At 32.7% G+C, this 23574-nt stretch overlaps 2 protein-coding genes and 1 long non-coding RNA gene across 4 annotated transcripts in view; 1 reads left to right on the plus strand and 2 right to left on the minus strand.

Moving 5' to 3' along the window:
* Positions 1-23574, plus strand: part of LOC135131563 (mitogen-activated protein kinase kinase kinase 11-like) — an 83000-nt gene that overhangs the window by 24397 nt on the left and 35029 nt on the right. The gene's annotated exons all lie outside the window — the stretch shown is intronic.
* On the minus strand, positions 9628-10491 carry LOC135122824 (uncharacterized). Its single transcript, XR_010279468.1, has 2 exons — positions 10235-10491; positions 9628-10181 (listed from the first exon to the last, which is right to left on the minus strand). It is a non-coding gene; the product is annotated as an uncharacterized LOC135122824 (long non-coding RNA).
* On the minus strand, positions 20231-22726 carry LOC135131553 (B1 protein-like). The gene is made up of 2 exons (XM_064059359.1): positions 22601-22726; positions 20231-20633 (listed from the first exon to the last, which is right to left on the minus strand). The coding sequence occupies exons 1-2, from the start codon at positions 22709-22711 to the stop codon at positions 20280-20282; spliced, it is 465 nt and encodes a 154-aa protein (XP_063915429.1). The 5' UTR covers positions 22712-22726; the 3' UTR covers positions 20231-20279.

Raw genomic sequence — 23574 nt, forward strand, 5'->3', positions numbered from 1 at the left:
ACCCCATACCTGCAATGCGTGCGACATAACGTTCCTTTCGCCCCTATACCTTCGGACTCTCATCCGTCCGTCGTGCATTGCCAGACAGAAACGGTATTCGTCACTGAAGATTACATCCATTGATGGTTTCAATAACTCCGCATTATTATTGTTGAGCAAATGAATGTACCAAATTTTATTAAAATCTGCCTATTATTTTTGAGTGTTGCAATTTTTGTTCAACACAGTGTATTTAGTATGTGACCCTATATGTATATACGTAGTCGTCAGTCTCGTTTAGCCAGAACTAGTGAAAACTTTTTGTATGTGTAAGCGTCCCTAGTAAATTTTTATGAATAAAAGTGAGCCTGAAGAACAAATTAGAAGTATATTTGGTTGAAAAATTCAATTTAAAGAAACTATTTTGTCTACATTGGACACGTGCATAATATAAACAACGAGAAGATTACTTAAATGGCTATGTATTACGAAATTCTGAATACGAAGACTAAAAAAACAAAATGTAAGAAAGTTATTGATTTTTAGTATGTAAATCTTCTAATGCAACACAGACCTATCGAGGTCAGTGAACAGAGAATACTTCAGCAAAAGTATATGCTCATCGGATAGACGATTTTGTTCTCAAAGGTTTGCGCCTCTAGACTGCTACTGCTAATATTTTATTTTTTATTTCTTCAACTTTGTACCGTTCCATCAATTCCTAGGGAATATCGCGGTCTAAACTTTTTTTTGTAGGTTTTTTACTAAAAATTTAATTTCAAAGCGAGGTTCTCTTACTCTAATTCGTAGAAATCAGTTATAAGAAAGGGACGATTTGACACAAAATCTACATTCAGTTTTTTTGAGTTGTTGGTGTATCTAATGTAGGTGAACATAATATGGTAATTTTTAACGTTCTTGTGATGTAACAGAAAATGTGTTGATTCGATATTTTAGTGGCCTTTGCATATAATTAATAATCTAATCAAGCTAGATAATGCAATGACAAATAGCAGTACATTAATATTTAATCGCAAATAAATTTGTTAATCTTCTGCAAATTACTTTCAAATAATTTATAATATCTAGCAGAATATTATAATTTAAGAATTAAACAAATACAGGTAAAAGTAATATCACCTGCTTGAGTAGTTTATTCGTATCTGATCTACTTCATTTCACCAAATTTCTATATGCTATACTTCGGTTAAAGCGTAAAGCAGTGAAATATGTTGTGTTCTAAATATGAAAAAAACATGCCTTTAAATATATGAAAATCCTACATTCGCTAACGGTGAGATCGTAAAAAGGAGAAATAGCTCGTAACATTTTTTCTTGAATAAGAAAGAGCTAGGCTAGAAAAAAATGATTTAAGGTTGTTTATATTTAGACACAACTTTCCTCGCTTCTGAAGTAGAGTCGAGCAAATAAAGCTTTGGAAAATTATAAAATTTCATTTAGCAAATTTTATTTTTTACAATAACCCCTATGTAGGTATATGAGTTCGGTGTGTTGAAGTGGACGAGTAGAACTGAATTAAGTAGGGCTCGCCATGGTGTAGTAGTTAGCATACCTAAGTGGTAATTGGGAGACTAGGGTTCGAACCACATTTTTCTGTTCCTACTGACGCTATAGGTAAAATAAAGCTATGTGCTTTCAATAAAAAGAAGCATGTTATGCCAATACTCAAGTGACTTTTCCATAACAAAATTTTATCAGGTATACTTACCATCAATTTTAATAGGTGCAGAATAGTACTAATAATAACTACTCTATTCTCAAGGTTTCAGGAAAATAGGATGAACCGTTCTTGATTTAATAAATAAAAAAAAAAAAGGTCGAAAGTTATTTCGACAGGACTTTTCTCGCCCCGAAGTGCAGTGCCACAAATCCCGCTTCGTTGAAAAATTCATCAAATTTAAATGGCCTTTACTAAAAAACATTTTGCGGAGACGTTATCAAATTATTGGTGACATGAAAATAGCCTGTTGCCAGATGGTCTCGATTACAATACTTCCCTAGCTAGCTTGAAAAGGAAAAAAACAATATAGCAAATCTGAAAACATTTATTTTATTATTTATTTTAATGTAGAGAGTATAATTGATGCGTAAGATTAATAAACTCCGTATTAATAAATATAGACAGATAGTGAAAGCTTATTTTTCAGAAATAAACTTTTAAATCTGGTGAAAATTTAAATCTAATGTTCCTCTGTCTGGCAGTAAGAAGATTTGTCATAATGAACATCACAACGAAAATTTGTAGGATACGAGAAATCATCGCAAGATTAAATGATAACGTGGTAACTGCACAGCACATATTGCTGTGACGAGGATATATTTTCTTAATAGAACTGTGCCATTTTTCTTTGCAAATGTTTAGCTTGTAGTGCAGCTGTTACATAAATGTCTTGCAATAACAAAACGACTATGCTTGAACTAAAACTTACGAGATCATAAATTATCATTTCATTTGACATGATCTCTATGATCATTCTGATTAATGGAAACTTAGGTTCGTAAGCTTACCTATCGGGATCTTTTCACCCATCATAGCGAATAGTTTCGTAATACGTAAAATTCCTGTAAAATGATATAAGTGAAATGCCTTTAATTCAAAAACAAAAGTATTTCGAATGTGGTTTGGCCAAGTTAATTGAACCGACCATGAAGCACTTATTTTAAATCAACTCTGAACAATTATTTACCAATCGGTGCAGTTTTTCGTGACAAATTGAGTTGTTTAATATTTATAATTAATCAGTTATTTTCTTTCTTCTTTGTTTAAAGAAGAAACTGTCATTTTTAAGCTTTAAAATTAAATCTGATAGATTTTTTTATTGCGCTTACATGCCTTTGAATCGTCGCTTGTATTTGTATGGATGTATGTATATGGCACCGCCTTTGGAGTTGTATGTAACGTGCCATCGCGACTTAGCGACAGCAAACCGAAAATAAAATAGTGTTGAAAAATATCATGGAATTAATATGCGCGTTAGTGTGCATATTAAGTGATTCGGATGTCCTTACGACGTCACGAGCATATCTCGTGTTTCCGTACGAACTACAAACGGTAACGAAGATTTCATTTTCATTTCTCTTGCAGAAATGTCAGAATTAATATAACGGAGCATGCAACATTTTTATTTATATTATTTTATGGCGAAGTAAAAACGCGACAAATTCTATTAAAAATGAATTCACATATTTGACTTAACCAGCTTGTACCATGTTTTATAGTCACCCTGTGTATTTGCGTAATATTAAAAAGTAACGGAGGTCCAAAAATAATGAATGGATAAACCAATTCATATGCTCTTTTTTTTATAGAAAAATCGGTCCAATCAAGTACATATTTGCATAATTTCACAACTCATGTTATCATTTCAGAAATTCATAGTACAGAATAACGTTATGTTAAAATTAGCCTGGAATGAACTAGACATTGCGAAAAAATTACAAAAAATCTTTGTTGAAAAATAAATACGCTTTAGTGTGGGCGTAGAATATGCAGAATTGGTAATGTTTCTGAAGCGGGAGAAGTGCAGTCATGGTTACTTTCGATCAATTTTTCCATTTTTTTAATAATACTTATTTAATCTGTATAATAAAACAAGTTTAAGATTTAGCGTGGATAATATTTAAATCCGCTCCAACGATCTGTATGCATTCTCGAGGTTACTCGTCTGCGAAAGGTGTTACAAATGAGTTGAATATTTTATTAAACATTTTTTCTTTACTGATTTACAGCTTCCGATAGGCTTGGGAAATTCACATTAAACCTACTCAATTAAAATCGCGGAGTATGGTTTGAAATTAAGATTTGTTCGTATGTTCAATAGTTGCGTTAAAAATTTAAATTAACGCTTGACGGTTATGCTATTTGTCTTGATAAATGCTGGTATGTAATTAATTTTAACCACGTGTTTTGTTTGTGATAATGGCGTATTGAGATAGGCATGGTAAATGGTACTACCAGGTATTCATGAATACAAAGATTGTGTAAGACGACAAGGAATTGTCATTTAAATGCTGCGATTTTGACATCTTCGTTGAAGTATTAATTTTTGATACCTTCTATTTATATGCCGCCACGAATAGAAATCGAAGGCTACGTTGCTTATCGTGTTCCACATCGGCGACTTAACTGGACTATTCATGTTTATAGCGTATTTTTGGAGATGGAAATGAAAATTGATTATTCTTTTATCCAGTCAAGTAACGTGCAAAAATGGACTCAGAATTACGGGGCTTTAAAAAAGGCGTTTATTATGCACATACATTGCAATCGTCACGACTAGTTTCAGTTAGAGTTCACAACTTTTTCGTTTCGTTTAGCTCGAATTGAGCCACAAATAAACAAATACTCTCGAAATTAAAAGGCGAATTATTTTAGGACATCCTGCAGGCATGTACGTATTTATGATATATCTTTTTTGCTTTTGTCGCCCCTTCTTCCTGCCCCCTCACATTTAATGATGTGCTTAACATTCTAATGACATATAATTCATTGCCCGCTTTGTTTTCCTTTATAAGTCGACGATATCGCGCGGAATATTTTATAGTGTTCAAGCGATCGTTGACTCTGTCGTCTTCTCGCAAATGCTTGCTGACGATACATTCTTATATCGCATTATTTTTTGTCGCCTTTTATGGGACGTTCGGATCAGATTGTCCCAATATCGTTTGTTCTTTTTTGCCGAATTGCTGTAACCGCTTTTCCGTTTGTTATCGAATATTGTAACAAAAGCGTTCGTACCGACACAGATAAGACTGTGTTGATGTTATTGTAATTTTTTTCGTAGTGTTTATGATGTTGCTAATAGATTCTGACAATAGGTGAAATTCGAAAAAACAATAAAACGGTTGTACGAACTCGTTATGTTTTAATGGAAGTCGTTTATGGGACATATTTGGTGTTTGTTAAAATGAAATTATGTCTAATGAGAGCTTAGATGATTATGTTTATTAAATGTGAACAGTGCGAACGGTGTAGTAAATTGTGTTAATATGGAGTTGTTGTTCTTCTTTGTCAACGGTGACCTTCGAGATTTTTTAATTAACAATTAGTATTTTATGTAATTGGGAGAAAAAATTTCAGTGGGTTGTAAAATTGCTCAAATTGTGTGCATTCCTGTATTTGGTGTACGAGTTCAGCAATAAAGGACATCATTGTGGTGAACTCACCAAAAGCAAACATATTCTGTTTGGTCTTGTATTGTAATTAATATATTTGCGATAGTTAACCTCTGGTGTTTTTTGCGTTAAATCTCCAAAAATGTAGTTCTAACTGAGACTAAGGATGTTTTGAAGATAATTTTGTAACGTTTTTGTTTTTGCCTATATTATCCAACTGTCATTTTTTTCATATTCAGCTTATGTAGAATTAATATATATCGCGTGTGGCGTCGACAACGCATAAATAAAGGTATTAATACATTTATATGAACTGAAGTTGACGTGAGCAAATTGATTTAATGTGCAGAAAATGTCTACGTTTAATGTTGTTGAGTTGTTTTGAAAAGCAAATTGAAAAATGTGTGCAACTGTACAGACAAGAATAAAACATGTATTTCTTGCGTCTATGTTTCCTAACGGAGAAGTAATTTAATACCAGCATTTTGTAACAAATGTATCCTATTAGTTAAATATTTAACATGGGAAATGTTGCATTTAAAGGACTGGTAATTTACTATTTATTTTTTGGACGTGCATGTGCAACTAGATTAATGAAATTTGGCACATGAATACTAGCCAAAAAAATTGAATGTAGACCTGACAACAGCTTCAATATTTTAAGTGGAATAGGTAGGTTCTGTTTTAATGGCCTTCCAATTTCCATTACATGTACCAAGTTTCATGTCATTCAGATAATAACAGTAACGATCGACAAGCTATTATTCAAAATATTATAAGACTTTATTTTATTAAAGTTAAAAATGGTTAAACTTTGACAGTAGTACATGAGGTTTCTAAACTCTTTGCACTACTCATCGCTGTGTGTTTTGTAAATTTGGTGACAGTGTGTGGTATGCTGATGTACTACTGATTTCACATATTTCCGTAAAAAATAAATCAATTGAAGTAAGGTGCGGAGTGCCCTGAGTCCTTGACCATGAATCCTCGTGCAACGCGAAAATAAAGCGGTCATACCCTGTCTTGTTGAAAAAAAGTGTTTAAGAAAATTAATTTTAAGTAATTGTAATTAGTAATTAAGAACAGACCACAATATAGTAGACGCATTAAATTCTCTTCAGTAAACATAATGGCCTCATTGCGCAATATCTGTAAATTTCTTTCTGATTTTTTTTCAGTGAATTACTTACTATATCGGTCCCCGAAATACATGCTGCTAAATATCAACAAATATTCACAATTATGACAGTGGGCTTTGCTATTTAAAAAAAGTACCTTCCATGCAAATGTGTTTGACAAAATTAGGAATCTATATGTTGTGTTAGTAATTCGCAGAACTGTGGACTGGATGATCTTTTCTTACTTGATGTACCATATGCTTGTAGGAATAAAAATTACATGATTTCATAATGTGGCTACTAGCTCAAACGAATTGTTCAGGATTCCTTTCGAAGTTTTTGATAGTTTTAATCTTCCATTTTTCCGTGTTGTCTGTTGGCTCTTATGGGGTTTCCAGTTCATTTAGAGAATGTAATATGTCCATTATAAACAGACTTATTGTTATGAAATTTTAAATTAACTCAGGCAGTAAAAAACAGTTTTATCATCTTCTTCCACAATAGTAGAAAGAAGTCACAAGAGAAACATTATTGTTTTTTTTTGTCGGAAATGAGAGCATTAAAACAGCTTGTGTCAAAAAAATGTGTCAGTATTAAAAATTTTGAGCTGGATGGCATAAAAAAAAATTACTATGTATTTCGAAATTTTATGATGGATGGAGTTGTTTCCACGATCTTGTAGGAATGGCGCCAATTTCTTTTATACCGCACATTGTGGAAATAACTAGATAATTGTACCCTATTTAAGAGCGAATTGCCACATAAAATCAAATACCGACATTTAAATGAAATTGATACTTTCAAGTTTTTCATTACTCCGCATCAACATAAAAGTGCCTGTTTTCTCTCTAAATAAAACAGTTGTTATCGATCGTTGGTGACCTGCTTAATTTATCCTCGAATTATCCTGCAAGGGAGGCGCCAAAAGTCAAGACATTCCGTAAAGTTTTACTGTTCTGCCGTCCATTAAAACAACAAAATTACTTGGTTCAAGTTCGAAACGTATCCAACACGCCTCGCATTTCTTAATATAGCCTTGGAGATGGGTTCTTTTTCTATTGATCCATAACTAACGAAATCATTCACCGGTCCCATAACGTAGGAAAACTATGTGGACGTCCATGAGCCCCATCAAATAGCGAAATAGCGAAGGCGAACCATGTTATCCGATTTGTTATTTTAATTCCCTTCGCCTACCGTGCGACCCATTAACACCGATTAATTGGCGTATTATTGTAATGGATGCAAATTAGAATTTCTTGGCTGCTGGGTTTGATAAAAATGATCGCCATCGCATCGCAACGAACTGCCCGCCGTTGATAATAATCGTGTGGATAGCGCGCAATTGCTGAAATTGCCACCTACTCGATATCGTAAAATCCAACGATCTATTGCCCGTTTCTCGCAGTTGCACTCGTTTGGGAGTTTGGACTGCTTTAAATATAGCGTATTTGCATATGTTCGACATTGGACTTCCTTAAACGGCTCCGGTAAGCGCGCCGACCTGCAGCTCCACACTATGCTAATGGGTCACGAGCCCGGAGGATTAATTTGGTAAACAAACTCCGTGTCGTAAGCGGTGTAATATATGCGTTTCGTGTTTGTTAAGGTATTAACAGTTTGTTGTTTAGGGCACAGGGAAAATTATTCGGGCTATAAAGTATAACGTTCATATGTGAAGCTGTGTCTAAATTAATTCGACGGAACCTCTTATGTAAATGTAAATGATGTTATTATGTCGGATTGGCCCACAGGTTAGAACGTTACAGAAAAAACGCAGACTTTACGGTCTTCAGTATAATTGTGAATTTATGATTTAATTGTTTGCGCACTTGACATAATATGCAGAGTTCTACCTAAAATTGACTCTTTTATAATATAACGTCAATATTTAAACAAGAAATATTTTTGCATTATTAAATATGCCTTTGACATTAAAAAATGGTTAAAACATTTTTTTTTTTGTAAAATCTTGACCCAAACGTACAGTATGAAAAAAACCTTGCAGATTTAACATCATATTAAAAAAAAATTTAAAAAAACAGGTTAAAATATAAACACTGTGAATATTTGAAACAAAGTTTGTTTTTGCACATCTCACATCCCTGGCCACGATGTATATAGACTAGATTATATTCAAGGATTCAGAACCCGTAGTAGGGGCTTTTCGGCTTGGTAAGGAATTTTATCTTTTAAGGAAATATACTTTTTGAGAATTTATTCAGACGAATAATTTTAAAACTTTTTAAGAAGATTGAAATCGCTTACTATTAATAACAAACGATAAAAAAAACTTGTAGTGATCGTCTTTTTTTGTCTGTCGTCTGCATTTACATCGGCACGATATGTCGAAGAAAGTGAGGTTATAACCAAGTAACGTGATGATATTAACTTAAATTGTAATTAATTTCACGAAAAAGCACAAATAACTGAACGAAACAAGAAAATCCAAACGACAGATGCGTTCCCGAAAAAAAGAGATGATCAAGTAGTAATGAGTAACCAGTATCGTTCGTTATTACTAGAGTTAGGCAAAGTCGAAGTGATGGGAAATCAATCAGACAAATATTAAATACGACGACGCAACGTCAGGTGATAAATTTGGCTGGCCGACTGTGCAGTGTCAACCTCAGTGGCGTTTGATTCACTTCACGGTTCAGAAAAAGTAGTAATTGTTATTAAGAATTCCCAAAGTTATAGACCACGACTGCAATAGCGCTGGGGATCGGACGGCAATGAGCATCACTTCCGCGATGCCGAAGCCTGTTTATTACTACTACATCATGAATCTTTTTAACTCGGAATTATTACGAAGATATTAGATTGCAAAAACTGAATGCATTTATCTTGTAAAATGACATACCAATTAAAACTGCTAAACTGACATAATAAAACTACTAGATTTCGATGAGTTTCTCCTTACTTTTTTTATGATTTTTTTTTTGTTTCATTGACATGTTTTCAAACTTTACATTTTTCAATTATTTGCAAAAGTTTGGATTTAGTGTCATTTATTGTGACGGATACACAAAACATAAACATTGATTGATTGATTTGATTGTTTCCCATGGCCTCGTAATGAAATTTTTCCAGAAACTGCATCAGTTTGTCTCTATGATTTTTTCATATAATGCTTTTAGTTCTTGCTATATAAATATATAATTTAGTTCAAAACTTTGTAGAGAAAATATGTTTTTTCGCCAGCCGTCTTAAAAGATGTCACTTTTAACGTCAATTTTGGACGGAAAACTTGACGTTTTTGTGAGAGTAAAAAAAAGTTGCGTTACTAAAGTAACAACGTCATTTTTGCCTTTTTAATCCTAGCATTAATTTTTTTTTTTTCATCCTAGCCTTAAAAAGTTTTCAATTGTTTTATTTTGAGAATGAAATGCTATTAATATTTTCCAATTTTATTATTAACTTACATTGTTATTAATTATTTAAATTTTAAAATTAATATTGAATGTACAATAAGAACAACTGCGATTGATTTGGATTAAAGATTTTCCGTCACTATTATCATTTTTCATGCGGTCAGTAATAATATTTTGCGCTAACACTTCTACCGCTCCTGCTGTCTGGTTGGTCACAGTGTCAAAATTCAGGTTTACTGCTCCCACATTCCTACTTATTCCGTCTTCACGTGTGATCATTCTATTCGTAGTTCCACTACTTGTACCTGATTCTTCTAGGTTTACTTCGCTCACATTCCTATTCGTTGCGTCTTCATGTATTTTACTTGTGGTTTCACTACTTGTACCTGGTTCTTCCAAACGAAAAAAATTTCAAATACTTTTCCCCCATAACCGTAAATGATCTGGGTTTTTTCGTTTTGGTATCAGGAATTTTTACCAATAAACCTGCTTTAATATTTTCAATATCTTCAGTTTTTATTTGTAATAGTTCGTGACACCGACAAGCTCCGCTAACGCCAAAGATTACAACAATCTGAAAAAAATTCGTAAAATAAATATAAGCTCTTCATTAGGTTATAAACATACTTTCATCATCAGGAATTTGAAATCCGGAGCCGTGTCTAAGAAAACTTCTATTTGTTCATTAGTTAAAACCCTTGATTTCTTTGGAACGTATCCTTCTCCTTGTTTCTTTATAAACGCTTTTAATTTTGAATACTTTCCGATTTCTATGCCATTTTTTATATTTAAAGTTGCTTTCACCATAGAATAGTGCGACCACAGTGTGGATGACTTCATTTTTGTAGCCAATTCGGAAAAATATACCAATAGGACGTTCTCAGAATAAGTTTGAAACTTTTTCCCTTCGCACCATTTGATGAAGCGGGTATACGCGCACTCATACACTTCGCGCGATTTTGTTGGTAACAAGTTCAGTACCACGTTTTGTGCTTCTTCTAGCACATCGGGAGGTAACTCTTCTTCAGGATTCATTATTAACACTGCAAACGTTTTCACAAAACAATGGTATGTAAGCAAACAAAAAAAGCCTTGACGACGTGGATACCAGACTACTTTGCAGATTGATTCATTTCTGCTCGATATTATTGTTATCAATATTTTGTATTTTTGAGATTTACTTTTTGGCTGGCGAAAAAGTAGTATGTTTCATTCGGATTAAAAGTCAGTTTTTGACTCGCAATTTTGCATCCGCTCGGCTTCGCTTCGCTCCGCCTCGCAAATGCAAAATTTGCTCGTCGCAAAAAATGGCACTTTTAATCCTAATAAAACAATCTACTATTAAAACTAATTATCATTTTTTGCGGCAAGTGGTTTTAAGTTTTCTGAAATATTAGATCACTTTGAAATTCTATCATAGGAAAAATTACAAATTTCTTCCCCTATAAAGCATAATCAATATCGCATGTTGCTCAGGGCATAATTTTGTTTACTTTTTTTTTAATTAACTTCTTGTAGGGGATCAATATATTAATTTTACCATATACCGCTTGTCGGCAGATTCAAAATAAATCGATCAAAACGTTATTTTGGACAAATAGTCTTTGCAAAAGTTACTCAAAAATGGAAGTATGTTAATTATTACTAATATAAGTACATCCCAAGATGTGTATTTCAGTAAAGATTTTGGTTATTTTTTTAACGTAATACCACTAAATAGAAAGAAAAAATACATGTAGACAGATTTAGTAGACAGGTCAGTTTAGTTGCAAATTATTAAATTTACCAATTTTTATTGTGAACTTTTTCCACAATATTTTGAGTACAAGTACTTAAGCTAAACACACGCTTATTAAAAAAGAAATAATATTCGGGATGGATTTGTTTTTAACTTTTATAAAATATATTTATTCCCTTGGAGTTTTCCACGTTCTTAGCCAGAATTCCCCAATGGCCAATTTTCTTTATTTTTCTTTTTATATATTTTACGTCACGTACTATATAACATTCAAAGAATTATAAAAAATATGTATTATTTTCCATGCCTTACTGCAATTTCTGAGAGCATCATTTTGTATATAATTACATCCGTATTTCTAAGATAGTGTTTGAAAATTTGATGGGGTAACGGCACGTATTTTTAGGACTAGCTGTAGACCTGATGTTAAAAATGGAAGTGGATTATTAAACCGCAATTAAACACAGCGTTATATTTCACATTTCAGCTATTCAGTATTTTCCAATATTACAATTACGTCAATAAAGCGCAAAGTTATTGTTTGACTACTGAATTAAATTTTAATTGAATTTCATACCTTAGTAATGCGCCTATAAAAAATTAAGAGTTGTGTAGCCGATATTTGAAGATTTTAATTTTTAAGATTCAACCCCAAACTCCAAATTGCTATGGCATATTTTCATAATACTTGTCCACTTTTTTTCTATGGTAATCTCATAATGATACCCACCAGTATAATAAATTGATAGCCAAGAAGTCTCGTCAAAAAACTTTGAAAGTGATGTCAGTAATTTTTAAATCAAATCGCGACAATTTAACTTAAAGTTCAGCACCTGAATACAATTCGAAACAACACTTCAAGATACTATCCATATACTACGGAACAAAACCTGGTAACCTGTTTGGATGTCTGATTTGTTGTCACATAGGTATTTATCTACTTCATTTTTCCTTTTCAAGAATCCATAAGTGAAACATTCGTCTGTAAAAGACGATTAACATTGCTGTATTGAGATCGTTTCTGGGTTCTTGATGTGGGAAATGTATCTGTCTTCAACGTAAGTTGTGTCACTTTAATGATACGTCTGTAGATACAAAAGTAAGACAGATGGTGAAAACAACGGATCGTCTCATATTATAAGAGCTTATCTGCTTCGACTCGTGTGTCGGTTATCATGGTATTACACAATTCGTGCAATTTCATTTTTGAATCAGTGCAATTTTGGTTTTTGTTAATGAACCTCACCGGATACCTCAAGTTCCGAACTTACGACCCTTATTGTTTATAACTTGTATCCAAGATGTGGTTGATGTAATATCCAGCTACAAGCTATTCTTTGCTGATGACTTGAAGCTTTTTCTTAAAATAAAATCCTTAAAAGACCGTGAACTATTGCAAGAGGACATAAATAAACTAATTTCATGGGGAACAAATAATTGGTTATATTTAAATAAAGTAAAATGTTTTATTGTTTCATATTCTAAGAAAGAACACATTATTATTAACCATATTTCTGAATGTACCTCCGAAGTATATAAAATGTACGGGTTTATCTTTCCAAATTGCCGAGGATTCTCCAGTGTACCCTCATTACTCATTTTGTTCAACTCCCTAGTTAGATCTCGTTTAGAATATTATGCATTGATCTGCTATCCTATTTATACTATCCACTTTCAACAATTGGAAAAGCCTATTCACCACAAGTTGATGATCATCAAACGCAATTACGTAGATTTAACTGCAACTGACTAGACATCAGACGCATAATAACCTTCATTAAGTTCTTGTACAACTTACTTAACAACACTCATAGTGACTGTTCATATTTCTTAGGAAAAATATGTTTCTCATTACCTAGACTAAGTGTTAGCCTTACTTTAACATTCTATTCTTCTTATTGTAGATCAAATTGCTTCAAGCGGGGTTTAGGTCAATTATCAGGCTTGGAATAGCTCGCGATGGCAACACTATAGAGGAATTGAGAATCATGTCCTATTTGGATCCCAAAAAACCAATGTGTATCCAAATAATTGTATTATTTGAAATAAGGTTGACATAAATGTTTTTCTGTTTAATAGTAAAATGAAAGTAAAAGTCCACATCTAAAAATTAAAAATCAGAGATTCAGAGGCACAGCACAACGTAGGTGGCCACTATCTTGATGCAATTCTCGGTGATCATACGTACATGTTACCCTTAAATGCAACAATATGTTATCAACACGTATGTAAATAGCCTAAAACCAAGTCCTAAGATTAACAGTTACACAGAATTTGGGGCTGATAATAATGAGATCGAATTTATTTTAACTACTTCGTGGCAAATTAAAGATGGAATGAATTAGCAATACCGTTGTAGTATCTCCCTTTTAAAATTTGTTGCCTGTGGGCTTACATGCCACCAATTAACGTGAACGCCAAAATAGATTCTTTAATTTTCTAATTATAATCACTTTTCATTATTTCATTGCTTCAGGATTCCGTACCAAGTAGTTACTTAACTGTTACTACTAGCGCTGACCAGTCTTTCTTCAGAGTTAGTGCTGTAAATAAAATTATGATTTGATTATGTATAGTGCTGTTCTTGCAAATCTCGTTTATATAAACTGCTCAAAATGTTTATCCAAAATTTAACTCAAAACGACAAAGTTGTAGGAGTATTATTTAATGAAATTTGTGCTATATAGATTTTGTTTGATTCTTGTTCTTTCAAAGTGGTTAAATATATGTAACAAGTAATGTGAAGACAGTCAATTGTTTTCGTAGTCATTATAAGTCATAATTTTACCATTGAATCTTCGGCTGGTGATATTTTGGTCCACTTCAGTGTAAATAATTTTTAATTATCGCAATGGCACTTGCATCATGAATTTTTTATCCCTATGTGTGGGAGTATATGAGTAATTAGATATAGTTTAAACTTAATAAATCGAATATAGGAGAAACTCGCTTATATCTTTTCATCTGTCTACAATGGCATTACGTTCCAGCGTAGACAAAACATTACATTTGCATAAAGTTAAGGAGTCGTTCCCATTAGTCTAGTTAGTAGCGGCTTTAATTTTTCCCCGTTTTTCGAATTAAACATCTCTGGCAGCCGTTTTAACTGTTTCAACGAATTGAAATTGCTCAATTAATAGCTATGTTGCCGGAAACTAAAAATAATAGAAAATAGTTACCATTATTATATCTATAAATAACAATGAGTTAATCACGTGTCTACTGCATTTGACTTAATAAAGGAAATTAGCAACCAGTTGAAAGAAAATTACAAACTATTAACTGCACCTTGTAATCGACGTCACTCTATAAAGTGAACAGTTTAAGTATTTTGTTATCTTTGGACGCATCGATCTTCAACTTTCACGCCATAACATTATCATTTTACAATACTAGTTCTTGTACAAGAATGGTTTAATCTACATTACGATACTATCGAAAACAGTGATTACTAGATTCCGTAACGGAATTATTATGATTATGTGATTTTTTATTATGTTTGCCTGCAAGCTAATCGTTTAAATCTGGGAACTTTTACGGTTGGTGTTGGTCTATGCGTGAAGCAAACTGGGAAGCATAGTGAAGGAAACACCTGGTTCCTTTTTAATTTTTAAAGTGTTTTTTCGATAATCATCAGTAAAAGTACGTGAAGTCGAGTTTTACCCCTTGTCGAGGATAGTTGTTACTACCTGAAACAAAGGTGGGCGTTAATTATGGCTATTTTTAATGAACGATCGTTATGGTATTTCAGTTTGGTAGAAAACAGGTATTAGAAAGTTGTTTGCAATTATTACGACCAGACAAGGTTTAATTTTAAGTACACCTGACCAAAATGAAATGGTTCTTTTTCGTAGAATTAATTTTAGTATGTAGGCTTAGGAGAAATGATAAATGGAACAAAGTGTGCGAAAATCATTCATTGTAATTAAATGAGTTCAAGCGCCTACGTCTAGCATGGTTAGTTATTTATGTGTATCTTTTTTTTTGTTAATCATATGTGAATTAATTATGGATACTTGACGTTCGAAGCAAGTACCTATTAAACGTATTTCTTATGCCGTATTTCCAATGCAGTTTATCGAGACACAAACCAACTTGTAAAGAAATCTGAAGATGCGTAATTTCTTAGGATTGTCATTTTAAATATTTTGTGGTAGCGGTTAACGTTATTTTTAGGAGCGTATCACCAGGAGGTTAAAGTTCTTTAATTTTCAGCTTGTTGTTAAATTTGCGGTATAATTTAAACTATAAATATTAAGTACGAGTTCAGTATTTAAAGTAGGTATTTCACTGCGTTTTAAAAAATTAAATTGTAATCTTTATTGCTACCAGTGAGTCTCAGTGTTTCTAATTGGTAAGCCGATTTTGGTTAACTTTCTTTAACACTCGTTGCGTAATTTTTTTTCATGATTTGCACGTTTTCTTTTAAGCCGTTGGTAAAATCAGTTCATTAATACCACGTGTGATGTTGATAAGTATTTATAACATTTATTTTTTTATTTATTGATGGACAAATTTAAACACAATTCGTTTATATGTTGTTGCCCATATCATCAACGTATTTTTTTTTATTATAATTTTTCAAGTTTTCATCCAATTATGTAGACGACGTGTTCTAAGTTCTATAAAAAATTACAATCACTGTGAGGAACTAAATCGGTAATTCAGCTTCGTACAGTGAGCCGCTGTATTTGACAAATTAGAAATTCAATTTGTATTATTATACTAGTCGTATCCGCCAATATGGTGACGCCATCAAAAATTGTATTAAATAGAACTACTTATATCATTTTCTTTACTTATTATGGAGCTAGTAGTTTAGCCTTCATAAAAATACCGGTCTTGCTGCGATTTGGTTATAGTTGGTTCACGTCAGATTTTCTTTAGCTGAAGTGCTAGAAAATATGGAATTTTGTAAATGTCAAGCTGCAAACTACAGAATTCTGAAAGGGGAGTAACAATTGTCATTTGACTGAGAACAAAAACTCAAATGAAATACAGGCTGCAACCAAGTTGAATAAATCTGAAGACCTAAGCTTTATGATCTAGTCCTTATACTTTCTATTAAAAATTATATTATGCTAGTTTTTTATTAACCTATCCAAAAACGTTCCATTAGATATTTACAAATTAATTGCCTGTAATGATAACATCGTGGTTTTTATAACTCGTCTATGCGGCGACTGTTACTTAATCTTATTCCAATGATCAGCAACTGTGTCGAACCGATCAACAAAAAAACCTCTAATACCTTGCCGACGATTTACACAATGAATTGCAAAAGTCCCATCTTCTCAACAACAATGACACGATGTGACGGTGCTTCCAACGGATCTGAAATTTGTTTTCTTTTTCTTGAACGACGCAACGATCCACTCGAACGCATCTTGAATAAACAAAATCGCCCTTCCTCTATTTCGAATTTCCCCATGCATGTCTCGTAGTTTTTTCGCCCTTTCGCCTCTTTTACCTGCTGCTATTCTTCGCTTTAGCACGTCTGAGGGCACAGAGCGGTCGTAATAATTTTTTTATTAGAGATTTCTGGGTCGGTGTACATCTGGTGCATACATTTGTCGACAAAAAACTACAAGATAAACCATTTTGTGCTTTTGTATTCAGCGTAGCTCTGATTAATTTTCGCACAAGAACGTAAATCTAACGATTTCAGCTTTCAGAGTGTGATATAATACAAAAGAATTGGGACTGCAATAGCTTACACATGTCTGCATCCGTTGGTTTTACAAATTAAACATTTTTCTGTAATTTGTTTGCCTTTAGAGATATTTTAACTTCAGTTAGTTGTAAATGTGACAGAAAATATATTTGTGCCAACATTTTTGAAATAGGTATTCCCTTCACATAGTGACCAAAATGGAAATTAATGAAAAACTACTGAAATACTTACTAATTATAATTATTCCTTCAGTTTTACAATGCTATTGAGAAAAGTAGGTAATGTGTACTAGCTATTAAGAAGTAACTGTCGTAAAAATTAATATGCACTAACTATACCACGAACGGGGGTCTTCCTTATTCTTTTGGATATTTTTCTCGCACAGGTGGTGGGCCACAAATTATGTTTCAATCTTTGTTCATTTCGTTTTCCCTATTTATTGTGTGTTTCAAGATCTACCTAGAAAGACTATCGACAAAAGCTTTCGTGAGAGTGACATACAATATATAAATACTGGATTATCCCTATTTTTCTTGGAGGAAAAATAAAAAAAGAAAATATTCTTTGACGGAAATTAACCAAAAAGTAAAATGATATTCTTACCTTTCTTTTTTCAATGGAATATATAAATAAAATTCAGTTTTACTAAAATTCTTACAACAAATTATAAACAGGTCGTATTTGTTTCTGCAAACTTTATTTTTTAAAGATGACTACTTGTTAAAAATAATAATAAAATAAAAATGTAGATGGATTATTAAACCCTAGCATCATTTACGCTGTAGATTTCTGTGATTTTCTAATAAAATTTTATGATGACATCACCAGTTTTTTAATGCAGAAAGATCCAGACAATTTTGACACATAATCTAAGATCAATAATAACGCTCCATTGTTATTAATGGATGACGTCATCAATTTTAATTGAGATAAGATGAGTATAAAAAATTGTACATCTAGTTGGCTTTGAAATTTCGTGAATTCCGACAAATGTATCTTGTATTATATACATATATACATTATTTGTACCCAGTTTTGCCGTTAAGCGTCGGTTTTTTTCAAGAAATGAATAAATAAATTTTAGGCGATTATCTGAATTCATTAAATTAACGTTAATGGCCTACCAAAGTTTCAAAGATATTCCTTGTACAGCGTGTTATTGAAAGGTATGTACAAAATAAAATTGGTAATTGGTCTCGAAGCATGAGTACTAAAAGTAAAAAAAAGTTCAGGTAAAAGTATTCTCATTCTCCTTTTAGAGATAAAAATTATTAAAATTGATGTCCAAATTCATTTTTCGTTTCTATAGCAACATTTAGTCTTGACAAAAGTTTTATGGTTACAGTTGCTAGGATTTACTAAAATAAATTAATTTCACCTATTTATCCTTCAGTAGCGTCTAAAAAGGTTGGATAAGGGTTAATTTTCCCCTTATAATTTTGGTAACACAAAATAAGTTTTTCACACTTCTTAGACTTCGCGAATAACTGTCAATTTTGTTGTACGTACCTTTTAGTAACACCCTGTACAGTGTTCTAACACACATTGTAAAATTTCATCCTAGATATTTTAATTTTTGATAGCCTGAATATGTAAGGTTAAAAATTCGAAGTGTATTATTAAATCAAAGTTAAAAAAACATGCTACGGTGTAAATTTCAATGCAAATTTTATTGACAAAAAAAATAATCGTCATGGCTCTTGCTGCAATTCCTCCCCTACCTAGCTCACGGTCGAGGAATTTTATTATATCAATCAAGGTTTATTTCATAATCTGTTACGACGACGGGTTTAGCTTTTTGTGGCGGTCAATATGTTAATTTTGATACATAGATATTTTATACTCCTATATTTTAATTTTATATTATCTGGAATCGAGTACATAATAAAATATATATAAATCAATTAATGTTAAAAAATCTAGAGTTTTTATGTGGCGTATAATAACGTACACACACTTTTAAAACATTATTAGGAACAGTAGGGAACTTAATGAAGTTGTTTCTGTTTTAAACATACAACCTACAGATTATGAGCAACTAGACATACTTATTAGTAAATTTCTGTAATTAAACATAAATCAAGAAAGAATATTGGCATTTGTTAAAAACGTAGTTAGAATATTTTCTCAAACCTTATAATTTACGAGATGGTGACATTATTTTCACCAAACACAATGAACGATTTATTAGAATATTGAAGAAATCGAATAATAGTGAACTTGTGTATTTAGAAACCAATATTTTTTCCTTCTTGCCTTCTAGGAATAAGTGCGGTCTCAAGACAGATTCCCTTTTCGTTAGTGTAAGTGTACAAACTGCTTCCGCTAGTTTTCCGAGGTTTTCCCTTTAAAATCCATCGAACTGAGTATGCCGCCCGTGGCACCCTTGAGTCTTTCCATCCCGCTCTTTATTTTGCGAGACGACTGATCGATCACTTGCATAATAATCGGCAGCGGCGACTCGTGAACATTGCACCTAATATCCTGTTCGTAAATGGAGGTCGGCAAGCGGATACGTGTCTGTCTACAAGAGGGGTCTTTCCTAACTTTCGATTCGTATCGTGATCAATATTAGGTAATTCGCATGGTGTGTGTATGGTCGAACCTAACGCTGAATGTCAGCAGGATCCGGTGGTCGATGTCCTTTCTGTTTTCACTAAATGTGTGCAGTTACGAGATATGGTGAACATGATGGAGCGAAAGGATGATTGATTGGTACACGGAGAAGATGAAATGGATACGAAGGGGAGCAGTAAAAAAAAGCAATATTGCGGAATGTGTCGGGGGAAATTTGTAAACATCGAATTGCTTGTAAATGGAAATAAAAGAGAAAATAACGTAGAGGAACAGGGGCAAATTTGTCATTTTTATTTTGTTTTTATTTTGTCCCTATTTGTTGAAAGCGTGCATTACATAGGTATAGCTAGAGGTGACGTGCTATGTTACATGGGGTTTTTAAAAAGACGTCTAAGTTACAGAGAGACCTTGAAGTGTCTGTTTAATTAATTCTTTAGGAACACAGTGTACAAATTCACTATTGGGTTAATACTTAAAATATACTTAATTAGGTGATGTAAACAGGATTTTGAGAAGACACGATTGATGATCGTCACGTTTAAATTTCGTAAAAAGAAATGCGGATGTTTTTTTTTTCCCAAAGAACGTAGTACAGCCGGTTTTTAGGAACATAAATAACATCAAATCTTGCAACTTAATAATTCAAAACTATATATTTCAATTTTTTACATGTTATTAAAACTTTATTCAACTGGGGACCAATTTGGTACATTGTTTGCTATGCAGTTAATGGTATTTTTAACAGTTTTTCCAGGAGTTTCCTTTTTGACAGTACATTTAGCGATAATTTTTTCCGCCTCTTCATCACTGGAGACTCCTGCCCGTACTCGTTTTTTCAGTGCTTCCGTATTTAAGTCACCGTTTTCATAAGCAAAGCCCAATTTCTTGAAGGCACAAAGCGATGTGTTTTCCAGTCTAACGTCTCCTGAATTTGCAAAGTCTTTTATAGTTGCTATCAATTCATCCGTCACCCCATTTGCTTCTCTGCACGGTTTGTGGATTTTTTCAAATTTTTCCCTTTGTTCGTCAGTAATTGCCTAAAAAAATAATGCTTATTTAATGCTTAGTTAAATTGTATTGGGATCAATAATTAGCAACACGGTGCAGTTTCAAATATTTACAAATCGAAGACTGCTACACATTCGTCTTTCCGTGCACGTACTTTCAACAGGCATTTAGCTTAAACTAAAATTTACTACATAAAAGTACTGTTTACCGAAACGTTCACGTCCAGCAGTCTTCTATTTTAAATTCAACTATACCGCCAACTGTTAATTTTTAATAAAATTGATGGCAAATGTCGCAAATTTTATTTAGGAGGAAGAATTCTTGTTATTAGTAAAGGATTTGATGCAACATAGTATTTAATTACCGCTCGGAGGTGCCACACTCAATTTTTTTATGTTAAATAGCGTCATAGAAATGTTTTGTAATAATATATCAAGACGATTTTCCGTGTAGTATGATTAGATATTTACTTTGAAAAAGTGTTACGTGACTATTAGAAAATACAAGAAAAAATATTTCATTTATAATTTTATGCAATTTCAGCGTTACTTATAAAAAATCAGTAGTTTAGTTTTTGTTCAGTGATCTAGAAGCAACTACGTTCGAAGCGTAATTAATATGTATATGATTAAAAAAGCTAAACTTTAATAAATGCGAACCTTCCTTTATTGTAGGTTTAAATGTTAGTTTTGCTATGCACACGTAACATAATTATATGGTCTAAAAAATCATAACAGTGGTCGAAGAACTTTCCGCGCCTTTGAAGCATAATCTGACAAATCCCGCTCCTTTAAACAATTATTATAAAATTTGATTTTGCGATTTTGGAATTTACACTCCCAAGTATGGAAGATGTAAAATATATTTAAAGCCAATAACCAACGGGCTAAATTTGTCCTTCTAGCACCAATAACAAGCTTAATTTCAGTTGTTTATGTTATACACTGAAATAATATATCTTAGAAATTAATTTAATTTGAATTAGTTTCTTTTCGCTAAACACAGGACTAAAATTATTATTAATTAAGCCACAATTGACCAAAATCTTCTGAATATTATAATTCTTATTTTATCATTATTAAATACAGACATTTTCAAGGAAATGAGCTGATTCGTTTCTAATTTGACCAATAAAAAATTTGTAGTGACGTCTCCAACATAGATAATACTGTCATAGTGCATTACCGTTGCAAGAAAAAAAAAAAAAGAACGCACTGTTCCACGAGAATACTTAGTGTTAGTAGTACAATGTTATTACACCTTGCAAATATTTAGAGAAAAAACTGAAAGCGGATTCGTACACCACAAGTATAAGAGTATATTGTTGTGTTACATTTAGATCTTTTTACAATTTAATTAATTGAGATAACGTGATCAAATTGTTGGTGGGGATGATTAGCCAAATTTTAATTAGCGTTCTAGCATCTACATGATATTTTTAATATACATACAAAATTTGACAAAAATCGGTCCATAGTTCCGGAGATTACGTGTGAAAAAAAAATCTATACAGACGCCAGACAGACAAACGAGAGATCACTTTTTTCGTACTCTGGGAGTCATGAAACGTCGAAAAAACATGAAACTGGCATGTCGCCCGATCGACTGGTTTACTATACTTCTTTAGCTTACGTTAGGGAAGCAAAAATTTTGTTGATTCGGACCAATATAAGTAGTTAACCCGTCATTAACACGTTTTTTACTGCAGTTAGTTACAGCTGCTATACATAAAATATTGTATGTTGGATAAAGGCAAAAACACCCGATACATTAGAGCAATTCATTTCATTCATTTTTTAAGTTGCTGGGTTGCTCCAAAACAGTTTTTTAATAATATAAACCATTTTATTCCTAAGGCCTTTTGGAAAATATGTGGATCAGTTAAATCAGCAACTACAAGTGGCAAATAGTCATATTAGATGTACATGCATAAGTTATGTATGACTTTCATTAATAATAATGTTAAAAATAGGATACTGTTTAAAAAGTAACTTACCAATGCAGCAACCAGAATGGTAGCGAAAACTAAGAGAAGCTTCATCTTTGTGCGAATGTTGTTTAGTAAGTAACTGCAGTGTTCGCACTGTGCAGCCTTATATAAGAACATTTATCGCTGTTTGTTTAGTTTTTAATTAACTCAGTAAAGTTTATCGTGTCAATGTTATGTTCCGATAATTGTAATGGTGGCTAGCGTTGTACTTCCCTCAGTCCAGATCGTTTGAAAACAAGAAAACATGTCGGTGGTGGATGACCTCTTCCTTTACCAGGAAAATGATGTCACTCAATCAGCATATAAGCTACTCTTAATTTGCAACCTGGCTTTTTCGTGGAATAATATCAGTATTTGTAAATATATGGAATATTCAATATTCATGAGGTTTTTTCGATTATCTTGAACTTCGAGAATTTCCTGTACACATGGCATGTTTGTCGACCATAGAAAACTAAATAAAATTCTAGATTTATTGGGTTGTGGATTGAGTCTGTGATTATTTAAGCCAAAAATAACTGACCGTTTACAGTTACAGCAATAACGAGAAAAAAACTGCTTTTCCCCAACGGTTTTCTATATTTTCCACGAGCACAAACACACTGTTTAGTTCGGTTCCCTTGTGTGCACTAGCTTCTACTTGCATTCTTTGTCTCTATGCTTTTCCCGACGGCGTTTTCCTTCTCGTCATTTATTCACCCCGAAGTAGGATCTATGCGGATTCCATGTTGAATATTGCAAAAGGTCCCATTTAGGGAATGCCGTTCCGTTGTTGCTTGCTTACGCTTTTCTCGAACCTACATCTGCTTGACGACCGTAAAATGTCATAAACTTTTCATCATTTACAAGGAGATCGATGGGCGATGCCATGTTCGAAAAGTTGGCGCTAGATAGGTCAAACTTAAGAATATTATCGAAACGATTAATCAAAACGCCGACATAAAAGGTTGGATTAGATCTGGTTTTTCATTAATGACTAA

The sequence above is a fragment of the Zophobas morio genome, unplaced genomic scaffold (genome assembly GCF_036711695.1).
Source record: "Zophobas morio isolate AGI-343-1 ecotype UQ-CSIRO unplaced genomic scaffold, CSIRO_AGI_Zmor_V1 ptg000002l, whole genome shotgun sequence".
NCBI lineage: Eukaryota > Metazoa > Arthropoda > Insecta > Coleoptera > Tenebrionidae > Zophobas > Zophobas morio.

Bases quoted from the DNA above. Each gene is read 5' to 3' on its own strand.
- LOC135131553 (XM_064059359.1), bottom strand. From the start codon at position 22,711: ATGTTCTTATATAAGGCTGCACAGTGCGAACACTGCAGTTACTTACTA. The intron at 20,634-22,600 runs GTAAGTTACTTT...TTATTTTTTTAG, and splicing joins CCATTCTGGTTGCTGCATTG to GCAATTACTGACGAACAAAG.